We start from the raw sequence: 17933 nt of genomic DNA, 5'->3' as shown, positions 1-17933 counted from the left end.
GGCTCCCCTACGCGGGGGACACCCCTGCGTGGCACAGCATTCCTTACACACATCAGCACTGCGCATGGGCCAGCTCCACACCGGTCAAGGACGCCCAAGGTTTGAACCGCGGACCTCCCATGTGGTAGACGGACGCCCTAACCACTGGGCCAAGTCCGTTTCCCTGTTTAGTGTATATTTGTACAAAATTACAACATGATGGAGGAGAAAGAACTATTTAACTAGGGAGGATTTCAGTGGTGAGGACCCTCTGGTTATCTGGTGCCCTATTGTTTTTCCCTCAAGCAGTTCAGGGGTGGGTGATGAGAATTGCTGTTCCAAGTCTCCTGGGGTGGCTTGACCACTTGGTAGTCACTGGATTTTGTTTTCTCATTTAACCATTCAGAAATGTTCAGGTAATGTATTCAGGGCCGTGTTTTGGTATTTGAGCATCAAAGGGGATTAAAATAGGTACTATTGTGGTGAAGAACAGAACCCTGGAGTCAGGGTGTGACAGCCTCCAGGCTGCACTGACTAGCCGAGTGATCTCTGTTCCCTCATCTGCAAAGTGAGGATAGTAACTGTACCTACCTCTAGGGTTTCTGAGAGGATAAAATGAGATAATACTTGTAGAGTAGATGCACAGCGCTTGGCACATTAGTAGGCCTCAGTAAAGCTCAGCTATTATTGTTTTCTTTTATGGTGGAGATTCATGAATAATAATAACAACTCCATTTGCAGTGAGCCTTGAGGAGGGCACCTAAACCAGTCTTGGAAGATTTTGGGTAGGGAGCTGAAGGAGTTAGCCAGAAGAGATGGACAGGAACTGCCTTTAGAAAGCGTGAAGAAAACCACTGTGCTGTATCTTTATGGTATATTCCACTGTTGCTAGAGTGTTTTGTTGGAATTGGGGGTGATGAGAGACAACTAGAGAGGATGTCAAAGAGTGACTCTTGAGTTGGTCTAGGCTGGTTTATACTCATTCTCTAAGCATAATTATTTGAAGTTTCCCATTTGACTCAATTTTTTTTCAGTTTGGGCCATAAATATAATAGTCACTGTACTTGTAGGCCATGCTAAAAGGAGCTTTGACTTTTTAATAGGCATTTGAGAGTCATCTTTGAAGTTTTTTATTATCTCACTTTTTTTATTATGCTGAACTATTGTAAAATAAATTATAATACAAAGCCCTAAAAAAGATAATTTTCCTGAATATTAAAAAAATTGGCCAAAATTAATACTTTCTTAATAGCCAGTTGCCAGGACATTTTCACATTCCCCAAATAATCCCCAAAATGTCCTTTGAAGAGTTTTATTTTAAAATGAGATTTGCATTTAAAATGGATCTGGAGGCAATCTAATCTAGTCACCTGGCCTTGCAGCACTTAGAAGTTGCTGGTATCATAGCATAGCTGCTAGTCCAAGCTCTTCTCTTTAGTGTACAAGACCCCACATACATAGCTTACTCTTGCCTACTAGTTTCCAGAGTTTGTGAGTACGCCCAAAAACAATTTCTACAATTTTCAGGCTTTAAAACCACAGGATTGATACTAGCAGCTTACATTGGATCTCATTGAATACACTGGACTCTTGATTCCTACCACTGTTTATTTAATAACAATAATGACAATAGTTAACACTTATTTGCAGTTGTTAGGTTCCAGGCACTAAGCATTTTGCATAAATTGTTGCATTTAATACTCACCACAGGCTTCAGAGGTTATTAAAAATAATCTGCCCCCTTTATAGAGAGGGAAACAGAGATTTGGAGAAGTTAGATAACTTGTCCAAGGCTACTTATTTAGTAAGTGTTGGAGGTAGAATTCAAATGCAGCCAAGCTGATACCAGAACCTACATACATGCTTTGTCGCTACTTGCTCTTCGTTAATGAGAAGACAATCCAGGATTTCACTACCAACATATACATTATTGACTCAGCCCCCTCAAAACATTTTAAAATTTTGCAATGAAGTAACATACTTTCTTCCCCCATTAACAAAGAATGAAATACACTGGTGTCTGGAGCACAGCCTAAGGTAGCTTCCTGCGAACTGAGTTTTGTGTTCTCTAAAATACATTTCCGTATTTGTGTGTGATTAATGTAAAACTAATGCTTAGCAATACCACCATCAATTAAATTTAATAGATCCCAGATCATGAGGCATGTTTACATGGTGGTTTCACGTAGCCTGCTTGATAGATTAATGATCAGCATTAGAAATAATGGATGCTAAGTACTTGGGGTGGTACCTGGTACGTGGTTGGAAAACAACAATAAAACCCTCTTTATACATGAGCTGGTGTGCAGCCACTCTTTATAGCTTCCCTTTTCAGTGGATCATTATGTCCACAAATCAAGGCACATAGTCAGCTTACTGTTCTCCTGTCTTCTGCTGATCCACTGCTGGACCGTATATCTTCCTAAGACTTTCTTTTTTCGCTGTTCTTCTGTGCTGTCATTCATTCAGTGAAACCTTGTCAGTGCCCTTTTGGTGCCGTAGCCTTACTCTTCCTCCTCACTGGCCCCTTCCTCCTCACTCTTGTATTATCCCAAAGCCACACACACATTGCGTGTATGTTCAGCTTAGCCTTCAGATATTCTGATGACAATTACAGTATCCCTCTGGACCATACTAACTAGAATGCTGATGGATTACAGACACGTTATTTGTCATGGGATTTTTTTTTTTACTATTTGGAATGACAAGAACCAGTTAGTCTTTGTATGAAGGATGAGGCTCCTGAACAATACTTAGAAGGTTCTGAAAGAAGTCAAGGTCCAGACATTTTGGTGTGGTTAGGATGAAAAAAAAAATTAAAAGATGGTTCTTCCTGAGTATGTAAACGTTATAGTTTATCTGTAAAGCTTCCTTAACCGAACTTTCCTTTTCACTAAGAAATTTTATTTTCTTTTTTTGTCATGTATATGGTAAATAGATACATAGATAAAGAAAATATAGCAAACATTTTGGTTTTTCAGATGAAATAGTCTTACCTTCTCAGGACCTGAAAGAAGCTAGAGTAGGGTTAGGGATTAGAGGAAGAGAAGGGAGACTAAGAGCTGTAAGAAGTTTCCCAAAAATAGGGGGTGATGACGGGGTGTCTGAGACCGCAATTGTCATTGCCTGTAGGGGCATATTACTTTGACTATACTGTTGTACTTTAGTACTTGTTGGATAGACTCATAGTCCTAGACTATAGTAAAATAAGAATAATCTGGAACCATTGGTTAGAAGTGGTGATTATCACTGTTAAAGGAAGTATATTAGCACAGCTGATCCAAGAATAATCAGATTTTCAGCCTCTTGGTCAAAGCATCTGTTTGTTCTGCTTCCTTTTCACGTTGTACTCTGCTTCCCTCATTTTACAGATGTTTAGTTTGAATTTATTTTGTGTAAGGAACTGGGGCAGAGGAACAGAAACAGTAAGACTCTAGCCTGTCCTTAGGAAACTTGTAGATTAAAAGGTAGAATGAGGGATGGATAAGTTCACAAATATCAAGTACAGGGTAGAGCACAGATGCCTTAAAGGGAAGAACAAAGCTATGAAGAGTCAGAGAGGGAGGTTCCACAACTGATTGTGTGGCATAGCAAGGATTTGTATAGGAGGTGAAAATTTTAGCAGGGCTTTAAAGAATGTGTCCAATTTTAGAATGGTATGTAGCAGAGGAGAAGGGGACGTCTAGGCAGAGAGAGGTGCAAAAAAGCAGATAGGCAAACCTGCTCCAGAGCATTAATTTATGGATTTAGAGTAGCAACAGTTGCCTGCTTTTAGTTTTTTCGTGGTGGTTATGAACCTAGCATTGATATCTGTGTTTAGTATTTTGCTTCAAAAAGTATTGTATCACTTCTCTCCCAGAAAAATAGCTAGAGGACTAGCAGAAATGGCCTGAAAACTGGTTTTAGGGTTTAGGACACAAGGGCAAGGCTAGACACCACCCAGAAGACAGAGTGGCAAAGGAAGAGAATCTTGATGGGAAAGCTCTGTGAGGAAAAACCGTAGCTGTGTGTACCTATCCCTCCACCCCTGGAGCAGACAGCTTTGAATTCTGTGATACCTGTGGACACAGAGGCTATAGGGGCCCATCCCCAGGAAAGGGGAGAGAATGGGACCCAGCCTAAGTCTGATTGAGCTTTTGGCCAACGAATTTTATCCTCTGTGTCCCATGAGTCCTTCCAGACTGGGTGGGCTCATTGTTTACACTGGGAGCCTGCAGGGGACAAGAGATCCAACTCTCACAGACACCCTCCCTACTGACCAGGACTGCTTGTTGAGAACTTGGAGGGGAATGGAATTATTTCCTCCCAGGGAAAAGAGAGGGGCCTCCCAGCAAAGGTTTCAGAATAGCCCCTGCGAAAGCCTTGATTTGCAAGGCTCTGAATTGCCTTGAGGAAGGATACTCTGTTACATCGTTGCTCTCCATGTTGCAGTCAAGACTTTCCAACCAGTGTTGGAACTGAGAGGGCTGCCAACGAGTGCCATCTGCGGGTGAACCAAGGTAGTGCACGTGAATAAATTAGAAGGAAATAAATGAGAGGTTTTTCCCTTCCTATACAGCCTTCTACCCCCAAGGCCCTTATGGGGCACCCATATGGGGCCATGGGCAAGATATGAGCAGCTAAACAGGGATAATCCTAAAGAGCTAGAACAGATTGAACCAAGAATCAAAGAATGGCAGTAACACACAACCTACCACCACTAAATCCCTTTACAAGAAAGAGAAATTGTGCATCATAGTAAAATCACCATCATAATTGGATGCCTAGACATCAGCAAAAAGTTACAAGCCATACTAAGAAAATGGAAGATACAGCTCAAGCAAAAGAAAGTATCAAAGCCCCAGATGAACCACAGGATGTGAGACAACTAATCAGTGTGGTCTATACAAATCTTCTAAATCAGATCAACGGGTTGAGAGACAATATGGCTAAAGAGGTAAAGGACATCAAGGGAACACTAGGTGGGCACAAAGGAGTTTTTGAAAATCTGAATAGAAAAATAACAGAGCTTATTGGAATGAAATGCTCATTTGGTGAGATCAGAAACACTTTAGGGAAGGGGATTTGGCTCAATTGATAGAGCGTCCACCTACCACATGGGAGGTCCGTGCGTGGTTCAAACCCCGGGCCTCCTTGACCCATGTGGAGCTGGCCCATGCGCAGTGCTGATGCATGCAAGGAGTGCTGTGCCACGCAGGGGTGTCCCCCGCACAGGGGAGGCCCACACGCAAGGAGTGCGCCCTGTAAGGAGAGCCGCCCTGCCTGAAAAAAGTGCATCCTGCCCAGGAGTGGTGCCACACACACGGAGAGCTGACACAGCAAGATGATGCAACAAAAAGACAGATTCCCGGTGCCGCTGACAAGAATGCAAGCAGACACAGAACACACAGCGAATGGATACAGAGAGCAGACAACTGAGGGGGGGAAGGGGAGAGAAATTAAATAAATAAATAAATAAATCTTTTTTAAAAAAGAAACACTTTAGAGGGGAGTGTTGTAGCTCAGTGGTTGAGCACCTGCTCTTTATGTACAAGACTTTAAATGCAAAGAAATTATAAGAGATGCAGAAGACCATTATATGTTAATAAAAGGGCAATCCACCAGGAAGAAGTAACAGTCATAAATATCTATATACCTAACCAGGATGCCCCAATGTACATGAGCCAAACTCTGATAAAACTGAAGAGAGAAATAGGTATCTCTAAATAATGGTTAGAGACTTTGACATACCACTCACATCATTAGATAGAACACCTAGACAGAAGATCAACAAGGAAACAAGAGATCCTGAACAATATGATAAACAAACGAGACCTAACAGACCTATACAGAATGTTGCACCCCAAATCAGCAGGTTATACATTCTTCTCAGGTGCTCGCGAATCTTTCTCCAGGATAGACCACATGTTGGTCACAACATTTACTGAGAAAACATGAAGAGATTGAAAATGTACAAAGCGACTTCTCAGATCATAATCAAATGAACTTGAAAATCAGTAATAGATAGGAAAAGGGGAAATTTGCAAATGTGTGAAGGCTAACCAACACATTCTTAAACAATCAGTGGATCAAATAAGATGTCATAAGAGAAATTAGTGTCTTGTGGTGAATGAAAATGAGAACACAACTTATCAAAATTTATGAGATACAGCAAAGGCAGTGCTGAGAGGGAAATTTATAGCCTAATTTAATAACCTATATTAAAAAATGAAGAAAGAACTAAAATCGAAGACCTAAATGAACAGCTGAAGGAACTAGAAAAAGAATAGCAAACTAGTCCCAAAGCAAGCAGAAAAGAAATAATGAAGGTTAGAGCAGAAATGAATGAAATTGAGAAGGAAAAAACAATAGAGAAAATCAACAAAACCAACAAAACCAAAAGCTAATTCTTTGCAAAGATAAAATTTATAAACCCCTCACTATACTAACAAAGCAAAAAAGAGAATATGCAAATAAATACAATCAGAAATGACTGACCACACAGAAATAAGAATGATCATAAGAGGATAGTATATGAAACTTGATGCCAACATATTAGACAACCTAGATAAAATGGACAAATTCCTAGAAATGCACATACAGTGTACATTGACTATAAGAAATATAAGACTGAACAAGCCAGTCATGTTTAAAGAGATTGAATTAGTCATCAAAAATCTCCCAACAAAGAAAATTACAGGACCATATGGCTTCACTGGTGAATTCTACCAAGTATTTTGAGAAGAATTAACACTGATCCTGTTTAAACACTTCTATAAAATTGAAGAGAAGGGAAAATTACTCAGCATGTTTTAAGAAGCGAACAACACCCTAATACCAAAGCCAGATAAAGATATATAAGAAAAGAAAATTACAGACCAATCTCTCTATTGGACATAGACGCAAAAATTCTCAACAAAATACTTGCAAATAATTTTATCCAACAGCTTAGTAAAATAATTATACACCACAACCAAGTGGGATTTATTCCTGGTATACAAGGGTGGTTCAACACAAGAAAATCACTTAATGTAATATACCACATTAATTGAAGGGGAAAAAAGCCATGATCATCTGGGTCACTGCAAAAAAGGCATTCAACAAATTCCAGCATCTTTTCTTTATAAAAACACTTCAAAAGTTAGAAATAGAAGGAAAGTTCCTCAATATGATAAAGGGCATGTATGAAAAACCCACAGCCAATTTCCTACACAATGGGGAAAGGTTGAAGGTTTTTCCTCTAAGATTGGGAACAAGACAAGGATACCCACTCTTATTCAACATTGTACTAGAATTTCTAGCTAGAGCAATTAGAAAAAAAATTATTTTCAAGGTATCGAGATAGGAAAAGAGGAAGTACACTCTATTTGCAGGTAACATGATTCTATATTTAGAATATTCTGAAATGTTTAAGATAAACTACAAATGTTGTAGAGGATGTGGAGAGATAGGAACACTTCTTCACTGTTGGTGAGAATGTAGAATGGTACAGCCATGTGGAGGACTGTTTGGCAATGTCTAAGGAAGTTGAATATAGACTTGCCATGTGACCCAGCATTTCCACAACTTAGGTATATACCCAGAAGACCTGAGATCAGTAACACCAACAGACATTTGAACACTGGTGTTCGTCATGGCATTCACAGTTGCCAAAAGATGGAAACAACCCTGATGTCCATCAGTCTACGAATGGATAAACAAGGAATATTATGTAGCTGTAAGAAGAAATTAAGCCATAAAGTATATGATAACATGGATGAACCTGTAGGACATTATGTTGACTGAAGCAGGCCAGACCCAAAAGGATAAATACTGTATGGTTGCACTATTATGAACTAAATATATTGTGTAAACTCATGCAGTTAATAACTAGAATATAGGTCACCAGAAAACAGAATGAGGGTAGAGAATGGAAAGTTGAGTGTTAATCTGTGCAGAACTGGTAAAAAAGTTTATAAATCTTTGGAAATAGAAATGGTGAAAGCACATCATCATGTTTGTAATTAGCAGTGCTAATAATATGCGTAAGGCAGTGGTAAAGGGAAAGTCTAACATCATGTATATTACTAGAAGGAAAGCTAAAAATGTAATATGGGAAACCTTGTGTGGAATACGAATTGGGTAATAGTGTATATGTAAAACTGTTTTTCTTTGAAACTGAACAAACATAGGTTCATGTTACAAGACATTAATAGGTAAAAATACAACCAAAGCAAAATATGGACAGCAGTGTATAATAATGTATTAATAATAATTTTCCCTTAAGTGTAAAAAAAAAAAAAAGGAAAAATTCTAACTGAAAGAAATTACACAAAATGTACTACACTTTTTGACTACATCTTTATAAAATATAAATATGTATAAATTTGGGGAATGGATATAGTTCAAGTGGTTGAGCTCCTGCTTCTCATGTACAAGGTCCTGGGTTCGATCTCTGGTACCTCCTAAAAACAAAACAAACAAATAAAATAAAACTACTCTCACTGGGGAGCAGATATAGTTCAGTGATCAAATGCCTGCTTCCCATGTATAACGTCCTGGGTTCAATCCCTGGTACCTCCAAAAAAAGATTTCATGTGTGTGTGTATATATACATATACACACATATATATATATATGTATATTTATGAGAGGTGGAAACAATAGCAGCTGTGTATAGCAGGGGAAGCATAGAGAGACTGAGAGGTGATTATTAATTGTAGAGCTTTTTTTTGTTTTATTATTTTTGGAATTATGAAAATTCTCTAATAGTGATTGAAGTAATGAATGCATAACTGATTTTGTGAAGTATCATTGATTGTCCATGTTGGCTGGGTTGTATGTTTCATTAATATATGTCAGTAGAATTGTTTAAAAAAACAAAACAAAAAAGTTATAGAAAATCCATTGAATTTTTTTCAAATAAATCGCTACACTTTGGTAGATTACTATTCTATTAATGTTTATAACTTTGAAAACAAACAGGTCATAATTTATTTGGGAAATGAATGAAAAAAGCACTGTTTTTTTACTCTCCTTATTTAATAAATTATAGTTTAAGGGTGTCTCATTTTTGCATGAGAGCATTATTTACTTCAAAAGTCAATTCAATCAGTGACCTTCAGATGAACATCAAGGAACATGCTGCCTGGAATAATAACTTTGCTAGCTATTTTGAAAAATAAACTTGTATTTTGACTATGGATTATACCTTTAAAAGAACATGAGAAAAATTCTTTTTAAAATCCTTATCACCTGATAAGGAATTTAAGGTATAGAGTACATTTGATTCGCTTTTGTTAATGTTTAGAAAGTATTATATTCTGGAAGAGTATATAGATTGTCTGAAGCACTAATTTTTGTGGAGACCTTTTGTCACAGCCTGTCCCCTTTGATTTTAGGCCTGTGCCCCACTGTACCACTGGCGGACTGAAATGAAACAGGAGAGAGAGCCTGTTGGAACATGCTTTCTTCAAGATGGAACAAAGACTGTTGAGTATGCTCCATGCAGATCAAGTATGTCTAGGAAGTTGTGTACCAAGTTTTATGAAGAGAGGAGGAAACTCTAGTTTGTTAAAAATGTGTTCGTGTGCATATATGAGTGTGCGATGTATGCTCTCTGTGAGTTTGCCAGGGATGAAAGTTTGTATATAACATTTACAAGCATATTGTGATCTTTGTTGTGAGCAAAATGAAATGTTCTGTTAATGTAAAGAAATTACAAATGTGTGCTAAATCTTCCTACCATACTAAGGAACTAATCTTCTCTGGTTAGCAATAAATAATATGTGATTTTGCAAACCTGTATTTTTAATCAAGACGTGCTCACCTGAACCTAACAGAGATGTGAAACTCCACATCTCAAGATTCTGAATCCATAAGTCTAGGTCAGGCATGGGTACTTGCTTTTTTTTTGGTACTTGCATTTTTAACAAGTTCTGCAAGGTAATTCTGATAGATATCAAAGTTTGAGAATCATTACTCATGATATTGAAAGTTTAAAAAAAACAAAACAGAAACTCTGTCTAGGAGAGTCAGGGTTTATATAGGAAGATGAAACACTGAGTTGATTTTCTCTGCTCTTAATCAGTATCTTTGTTAATTCACCATCAACCTCCCCACCATGATAGGCAACTTGTGACACTAAGTCAAAGGAAACTCTTCAGTCCTCAGAATTCTAGGTAATTGAATCTCCCAGAAACCATTCGTGAGTTCATTAAACACGTATTTTCTTAGCCTACCATTTTGATCCAACTTTTTGTAAGTGGTAAATGAAACATAAATACAGTGATACCTACTCAGAACCATATTGTTTTTAGGGTATAATGTAAAGTCAGCTAGAGAGCATACCCTACACTGGACAGAGGACATTGGCAGCTTTATCCTCAGTGTATGATGCTATCTGCATCACCATTTTTATGTTGGCATTTTGATCATAGTACTGTAATCTTTGTTAGTATGTGGAAAATTTGCAGCCTCAGTTTTTGTTTTTAATTTCTGTTTTGCAAAATGCTCCTATTGTGAGAAGATAATTTTACAGCAGTGAAGATGAGCTAATCCTTATGTGCCAGGCTTGTAACTTATAATTTGTATACTGTACATACACACACACCCACAAATTCACCTTTCTCATTTGATAGGTGTGAGAACTAAGATGAAGGTAGCTGAAATACATTTTTTTCTTTACATCTGATGGTAGTGAGTGTTTGAATGAGGATTTGAATGTTGGTCTGTTTTATTCCAAAGAGATCTTTTCCCTTGTAACCACTAACAATAGAAAATGCTTTCCATGTCAATTGTCTCTGTATTAAGCACTGTATTGTAAGGCTCTTTATATAAATAATTAGGTGCATCAAGGACAAGCAACATCAGAGATGTCTGAAGGAAAAGTTTATTGATACTCACTTCTAGAATAAAGAGGACCGCAGGCTTTGCAGGGACATGTGGAAAAGCACACCAGAGGCGTAGGCTCAACCAAGGAGGCAGAGAGCAAAAGGTTACAGTGGACCTGGGACCTCTGCCTCTAGAGTGTTATATTGGTGGAGCTGTAGCAGTTGGTCAGGCAAAGGGGGGATTGGGGACTTTGCATTTCACAGGTGTACAGCATAAGCCTAGGTAGGAAACCAGGAGGAGCAGGAGAAGCCGTGTATCTTGTATAAGCAGGTGTCAGGCATGATCACTGAAGGGCCTAAGATCCTGAGGCATAACGACAATGCAAAAGTCCCTTCTGTTACCATCCAGTAGGGTTGGAGACACTGAGGTAGCTCTGAAAGTGTGAACAGTTCCTATTTTATTTTAATTCACTGTAAGCACAGCTTTTCTACAGAGAATATGTCATTCAAACACAGTTTGGATAATTCCATGAGTAAGTGTATGAGGAAACCTCCCACAAACATAATTCTAATGACAATGCCCTGTGGATATGCTGCAATGCTAGGCCTGTAGTTTGGTCATTTTGCACCTTCAATTATGACCACTTCTTTTCCAAACATCTTGTAAAGGATTAACGCAGTGTTTGTATAATGAATCTGTTACATGATGCTTTTACTTATTTGGTTTAGGCACGGAGGTTATAAAATAATTTTAAACTTTATTTTCTAAGATATTTAATGTCTAAATCAAGTCAGGAACCATGGCCTGCAGACCTATTTTTCAATATAAAATTTTATTGAAGCACAGCCACGTCCATTTGTTTACATACTGTCTGAAATGGGAGAATGGAATATTGAGAGACAAGTTGTTGCCAGCGAGCTGTTAGGGCCCCTAAAATCTAAAAATTTGATCTGGCCCTTTACAGAAAAGTTTGCTGATCCCTGATCTAAACCATACAACCTCAAATCTCAAAAAAAGCTTACAGACCCCCCCACCCTTAGAAGCAAATATAATCCTTTCTTCCTAGTAGGCCTGGTGTTCGGTATCCCTTGAGTATTGTATGTGCTGTTGGACTCAACCTTTCATTATTAAGCTACCAACAGGCCCAAATTACAAACTTGTCCTGGGAAAAAGCATGCATGGGTGGAATCTGAGAACCTGAGTTACAGTCTTGCGTCTGCTGACAATCTGCCTATAATTGAGGACTCCTAGTCCATATTCTCTTTATACCAGAAGCATAAGAATAAATTATTGAAACGCAGTATGGTATTAATACCAGGAACACTTTTTAGGTCATTCTTTTTCATGTCCCACTAGTTACCAAATAGTTTAGCGAAGAGAATTAGTAACAAAAGTTAAGATTCACTTAACCCCTTTGGGCCCATGTTTCATCACTGATAAAATGCTGATTTGGACAAAGGACTTTAGAGGTAAGGTTGAGTATTTTGTATCTTCTTCATACTCTAATAAAATATGCAAGCTTATGGTGATGAGTTTTGTAGAGCCCCATTGCTAACTTTTGATGACTTTGCTTGTTTTGATGTGGTATTGGTAGTGTTAGTTTGTAGTTTTTTGTTGGGCAAGGAACTTCACTAGGATCTTCACCTTACTTTATTACTGATTAGGTTTGCTTTTGTAACCATATTTGGGCCATTCTTGGTTTTACACAAAGCTAAATGTCTGTCTGTTCTAAGTGCCTGAGCCATGAATCATACGGTTTAAATATACTTTCAACTCCATGCTTAAAAGAGTTTTCTTCCCTCTGCCAGACTTTCTTGTGATGCTAATGTTATTCGTACATAGATTTTATCAGTTATAATTTCTAGTTGACTTTTCCTTCCCCTTGTTACTCAGGGAATTATAAATTGTTGATTTGAGATAATTCAGTGTGGTGGTATAGACAGACCTGGATTCAGGTCCATGCTCTCTTCTTGTAGCTGGTTGACTGTGGTCAAGGTACTTATTTTCCATTATTATACCTTAGTTTTCCTTATCTGTAAATTGCGAATAATAATAGTATCTCTTGGAAGCGAATGTGGCTCAACTGAGAGTTTCCACCTATCATATAAGAGGTCCAGGGTTTGAACCCAGGGCCTCCTGGCCCTTGTGGTGAGCTGACCCACGCGCAATGCTGCCACACGCAAGGAGTGCCATGCCACACAGGGGTGTCCCCTGCATACGGGAACCCCATGCGCAAGGAGTGTGCCCCACAAGGAGAGCCACCCAGGAGTGGCGCCACACATGGAGAGCTGACACAGCAAGATGACGCACCAAAAAGAGACACAGATTCCTGGTGCCACCGAGAATGCAAGTGGACACAGAAGAACGCATAGTGAATGAACACAAGAGAGGAAACAATGGCAGGGGAGGGGTGGGGAAGAGGAGAGAAATAAGTAAAATAAATGTTTAAAAAAAAAAAGTATTTCTTCTAGGATTGATGTAAAGATTTTAAAAGAGGCCTTGCAAAATGCTTAGCGCTGTACCTCATTTACAGTATGGGCTTAATGAATATTAACTGTTCTTACTATTATAATCAATACTACTACTATTTGTAATATTAGAATTGACATATCTCTAGTTAATCCTCTGTAGACGTAATCCCAAAGCCTTCACCGAAATAGATTATATTTAGCATGGAATTTTTTAATTGGCATAAACACTCACTTTAGTATGTATATATATCTGTTAAAAATTTTTAAAGGACACTTAGGTTGTTTAGCTGGACATTTTGGTAGATCAAAGGAGATAATTTCACAGTATGGTAATTACAAAAGGATGTCTTTATAAAGAGCCTGAGATAGTTCCCCAGATGCAACTTGAATAAAGGAAATAAACTCCTGACTTGAGGTCAGAGCAGAATTCCTTAGTATGATTCACTAGTCTCTGGAAACCCCAGTCCCACATATTCCCACTCCTTTTTGGTTAGAAAGATTTGCATTACACTCTTGAGGCTATTTCCTTAAAAAAAATTCTAAATTTAGATGTAAGCGTGTAGTCTTGGGCAGTTCCTAGGTTTTTAAAATGACTTCACAATTTTTGATCTGTTTATTTGACAAAGCGTCTTGGAAGTTTGTGTCCTGTAATTGAAAATAGATATTTTTGTTTCCTGTATTTGAGTGGCAAGTACAATACAAATACAGTTTTTATTTACATATTGTATCATTAACTAGAATAATTCTTCAGTAACTGAAGGGTATTGCTTTCTGTTCCTCATCACCCTCAAAATAAAACAAGTGGAGATATGCAGGTTCATCCTTACCTCTCTATATACGGTATTGGTTATGGTTAAAGTTAATTTTAAATTAATTGGATGATTGTCCCTTTTGGTCAAAACTAAAAAGTAGGGGTAACTACAAAAGAGCAAAACTACTGTGTCTGCTGTCAATTGGAAAATATTTGAAAGGGTGGTGTTTAAAGATGTCCATTGTGGGGAGTGATTGTAGCTCAGTAGTTGAGTCCCTGCTTCCCATGTATGAGGTTCCAGATACCTCCTTAAAAAAACTGTCTACTCTAATTACACCTACCTAAACCTTTTGGGAGGGTAGTTTCATATTTTGCTCTTTGTAAAGCGTTCACTTTCCAGTTCCTGAAATTCTGAATTACTTTTTCATTCTTTCTTTTTGTTTATTAATTTCCTTTTTGAACTACTTTTAAAAAAAAGTTTTTCTTTCTTGACTATAAAACTTTTTAACAATATATGTATAAGAAAATTTATGTATTAGGAATGTCTTTCTTTACTAGTGTTCATAAAAATTTAGTGAAAACTAAATTTAGCAACTGTAAATTCATATTGGAGTTTTTAATTTGTAGATTGCCACTCATTATGGATTAATGAAATCAGTATAATGGTTTGCAGCCAGTAATCTTTTAAAAAGTAGAATATATCAGTATGTTGTGTACATAACGGCAGTGATTATATTTTGTGAAATTTTGTTTAGTTTTATACACACACATGCAATGTACACCTCTGGGTTTAAAAAAAAGTTTGAAACCCACCATCTTAGGAGGTGATATTTCTGTTCCCTAGTGACTGATACAGGTTCTTTAATTTCTCTCTTTTTCCATGTCTAAGAAAATGGTGCTGATAAACACATGTAACTGACTTTATTAGAATGTAATAATAACTAATTATAGTCTCCAAGTGAATGAACAGTCCCCCAAACTAGTACATTGTTTCATAATTATCGTGATAACAGATTTTCTCATGTTTTGTTTTGTTTTGTTTTGTTTTGTGTTGTTTGTTTGTTTTTGGGTTTGTGTATATTTCCAATTTTTTTTTGTTTTAGAAAATATTGATGCTGATGGACAGGGATTTTGTCAAGGAGGATTCAGCATTGATTTTACTAAAGTAAGTTCTCATTTAAGACTGAATGAGATTTAGGTCTACTTTGTTGTCCAAACCATGGTTAAAAATAAATTGATCAGCTCTTCAGTCTCTTTAAAACCATTACCTGTTTTCTGAAACAGGTCGTAAAGATGACACAAGTGTTTTGACAGTCTTTGCCTTTCCCTCCGTCCCTGGCAGATAGTGCTCATTTGAAATAGGGAGACATCAAAATGGGAATGGAGGAAAGTAGAGAATCTCTTCAGTAAATGATTTATTATTAAATATTAAAATTTAAAGATAGGTGATTTTGTCGAACATTAAAGTTTTCTGTTTTGAACTAAAATTGGTTTCTCATCATGAAGGCTATCCATGGGAGCTTTATTATGAAGGGATTAGTTACATAAAAGCTGAGAAACATGCTTTATTGCCATCTGTTATGGGCCAAAAAGCACCAAGTGAAGCTGAAGCAACTTCGTAATTGTAAGAAATCTTATATGCAGGGCTGTGTGTGTTTTTAACTGAAATAATAGACTCTTCAGAGTTGAGAGTTTTTAACTATTCTTCTAAAATAGTTAAAACTTTTATATTTTCAAAGGTAAATTTCTTAAGTATTTTTCTTTATATAATTTTCTTTTTTCTGTGGCGCATAGGAATATTTTGGATAGTTTTATCAATTTGAGTATATTAATTCCTTTTAGGGAAGTCTCAAGAATATATTGGTTAAAAGTAAAACCTGTTGGATATGACTTTCCTAAAAAAGCTAAGAGGAGTGTCTTAAATTTATAAAAACAGCAGAAACTAGTCCTGTGATAACAGAAAAACTAATAAAGCATTTTCTTACCTTTTTTTGAAAATTGTTATTTCATCTTTATTTTTCTTTTACTAATTTTTTTTCTCTGCTACTTAATTCACTCCCCATATTAGAGAGTTTATTTTTAATTTGCTCATTGTTATTGAATTACTCATAATTCAACAATTAAGGAAGTGAAACAGAGCTAAAGTATTAATAAAATTGGGTTTAAAATTGCATGTAATATTTGAAAATAGGTATATATAGAAAAAATAATGTGCAGGTATAACCACAGATGGAATCTTATACCATGAAAGTCTTTGCTAAATTAACTGTTTACTTTCTTAAACTCATTTTTGATAAAAAGGTGTCATTTTAAGGCAGACAAGTTAGATGTATCTTTTATAAAGCCACGGGCAGGAGTTTTTCTGTCAAAAGATTGAAAGGGACATATGTACATTTGGAGGGGGAAATAAAAAACCTGCTTGCCTCCAGTAAGAAGAAATTTCTAAAATATTATGCTCAAACACTAAATATCTTGAATTAGACACAGGTTGTTTTTTTTTTTTAATGCAAGATATACTAGTTAAGAACAATTTATATAGTATAGTCTGAAAATATTTACTTTCTGTCTTCACTTCTGTTTAGATCTCCCAAATACTAAAAATAATTTTCCTTCAGCAGAAGAGAAAATTTGTCAATGATTATTAGAAAGGGAACTTGCCTTATGAAGTAACAAACTTAATATACAAAATTAAGGAGCAAGCTTTTTAAAACCCTATTGTAACCCAGTATGCTTTGCAACAAGGGTACAAAACAGTTAAGAGCTATAGATTCATTCCACCATCTAACTATCTATCTATCTATCTATCTATCTATCTAAAATGTATTTGCATATATTAAATGAACATGTTATAACTTTCCTTTTTTATTTCTATTGCATTTTAGAAAAGGTACAGTGAAAACCACTGAAACTGAGATAAGTAACTCTTTGTTTTTAAATACATCTTTTTTGTTGTTTGATCCAATTTAGGCTGACAGAGTACTTCTTGGAGGTCCTGGTAGCTTTTATTGGCAAGGTAAGTGAATATTATAAAAATTACCCTACAATGACTATGTGTCTATGCCTCACCTGCCTTATCATGTACCTGAGATATTTCAAATTATTTTAAAGAAAGGGGAAATATAATTCAAATGTTTAAATATTGTTATACATTTTTTTTAAAAAAGGTATATCATATGTTTGTGTATTCCTTATGGAAAATAAAATGACTATTTTAAAATAAATTATAAGGTAAATTCATGAAGTGATTTTAAATGGTGTATTTGTGTTAGTTTTGGAATGTACTTTATAAGTCAGCCTGTAATTTCCTCACAGGTATTTTCTCCATATCTAGTCTAGGGATCATGATGAAAATACTAGGAGGTGTATGGGAACTGTAAAGGCACTGATCTGTAATAGGCAAATTGTGGCAAAAGCTCATGGTTTTAACAATATTTAATTAGATTTTCTCATTAATCATTAGCATTAAGGAGGATCTCTTTAAGTGTGTCAGGCCTTTTTTATATGAAGGATTTATTAAGTTTTAAAAAGTATTAAACTGGCATTGACAAAGTTAAAACTACTTTCTTCAGACATCCTGGGAGGCCTAAATATTAAATTTTACCATTTGCTGATGACTTGAAAATAGGTAATTAAACCTGCTTATTTGCTTATTTTGAGTTTCATTTTACCATTGAAGATACACAATTATTTAGATAAAATTTTGACATGATTATTTTCTGCTAAAAAGTGCCACTTTCAAGGTCAGAAATCTGATTATTAGCATTCTGATATTCTGGCATTGACACTATTTGAAAGAATTGGAAAACCTTTGACTATTTTGATTTCCCTAGTACTTTCTAATTCTGAATTTATACTATACTTTCCTTACTTGCTTTTTTGTAGGAAAACCCATGCTTATTTTGTTTTATAGAAAAAGAGAGATTAAACAAAAAAGAAGAATC

The 17933-nt window shown here is 36.3% G+C and overlaps 1 protein-coding gene across 2 annotated transcripts in view; it reads left to right on the top strand.

Moving 5' to 3' along the window:
- ITGAV (integrin subunit alpha V) overlaps positions 1–17933 on the top strand; it is a 103420-nt gene that overhangs the window by 33191 nt on the left and 52296 nt on the right. For both annotated transcript variants that reach the window (XM_004477039.5, XM_004477038.5), the window contains exons 4-6: positions 9339–9453; positions 15096–15157; positions 16960–17005. In XM_004477039.5, coding sequence (XP_004477096.1) covers positions 9339–9453; positions 15096–15157; positions 16960–17005 — 223 coding nt within the window. The remainder of the gene's footprint in view (positions 1–9338; positions 9454–15095; positions 15158–16959; positions 17006–17933) is intronic.

Source organism: Dasypus novemcinctus, chromosome 7, assembly GCF_030445035.2.
Source record: "Dasypus novemcinctus isolate mDasNov1 chromosome 7, mDasNov1.1.hap2, whole genome shotgun sequence".
Taxonomy (NCBI): Eukaryota; Metazoa; Chordata; class Mammalia; order Cingulata; family Dasypodidae; genus Dasypus; species Dasypus novemcinctus.
This window is presented reverse-complemented; position numbering and strand designations above follow the sequence as displayed.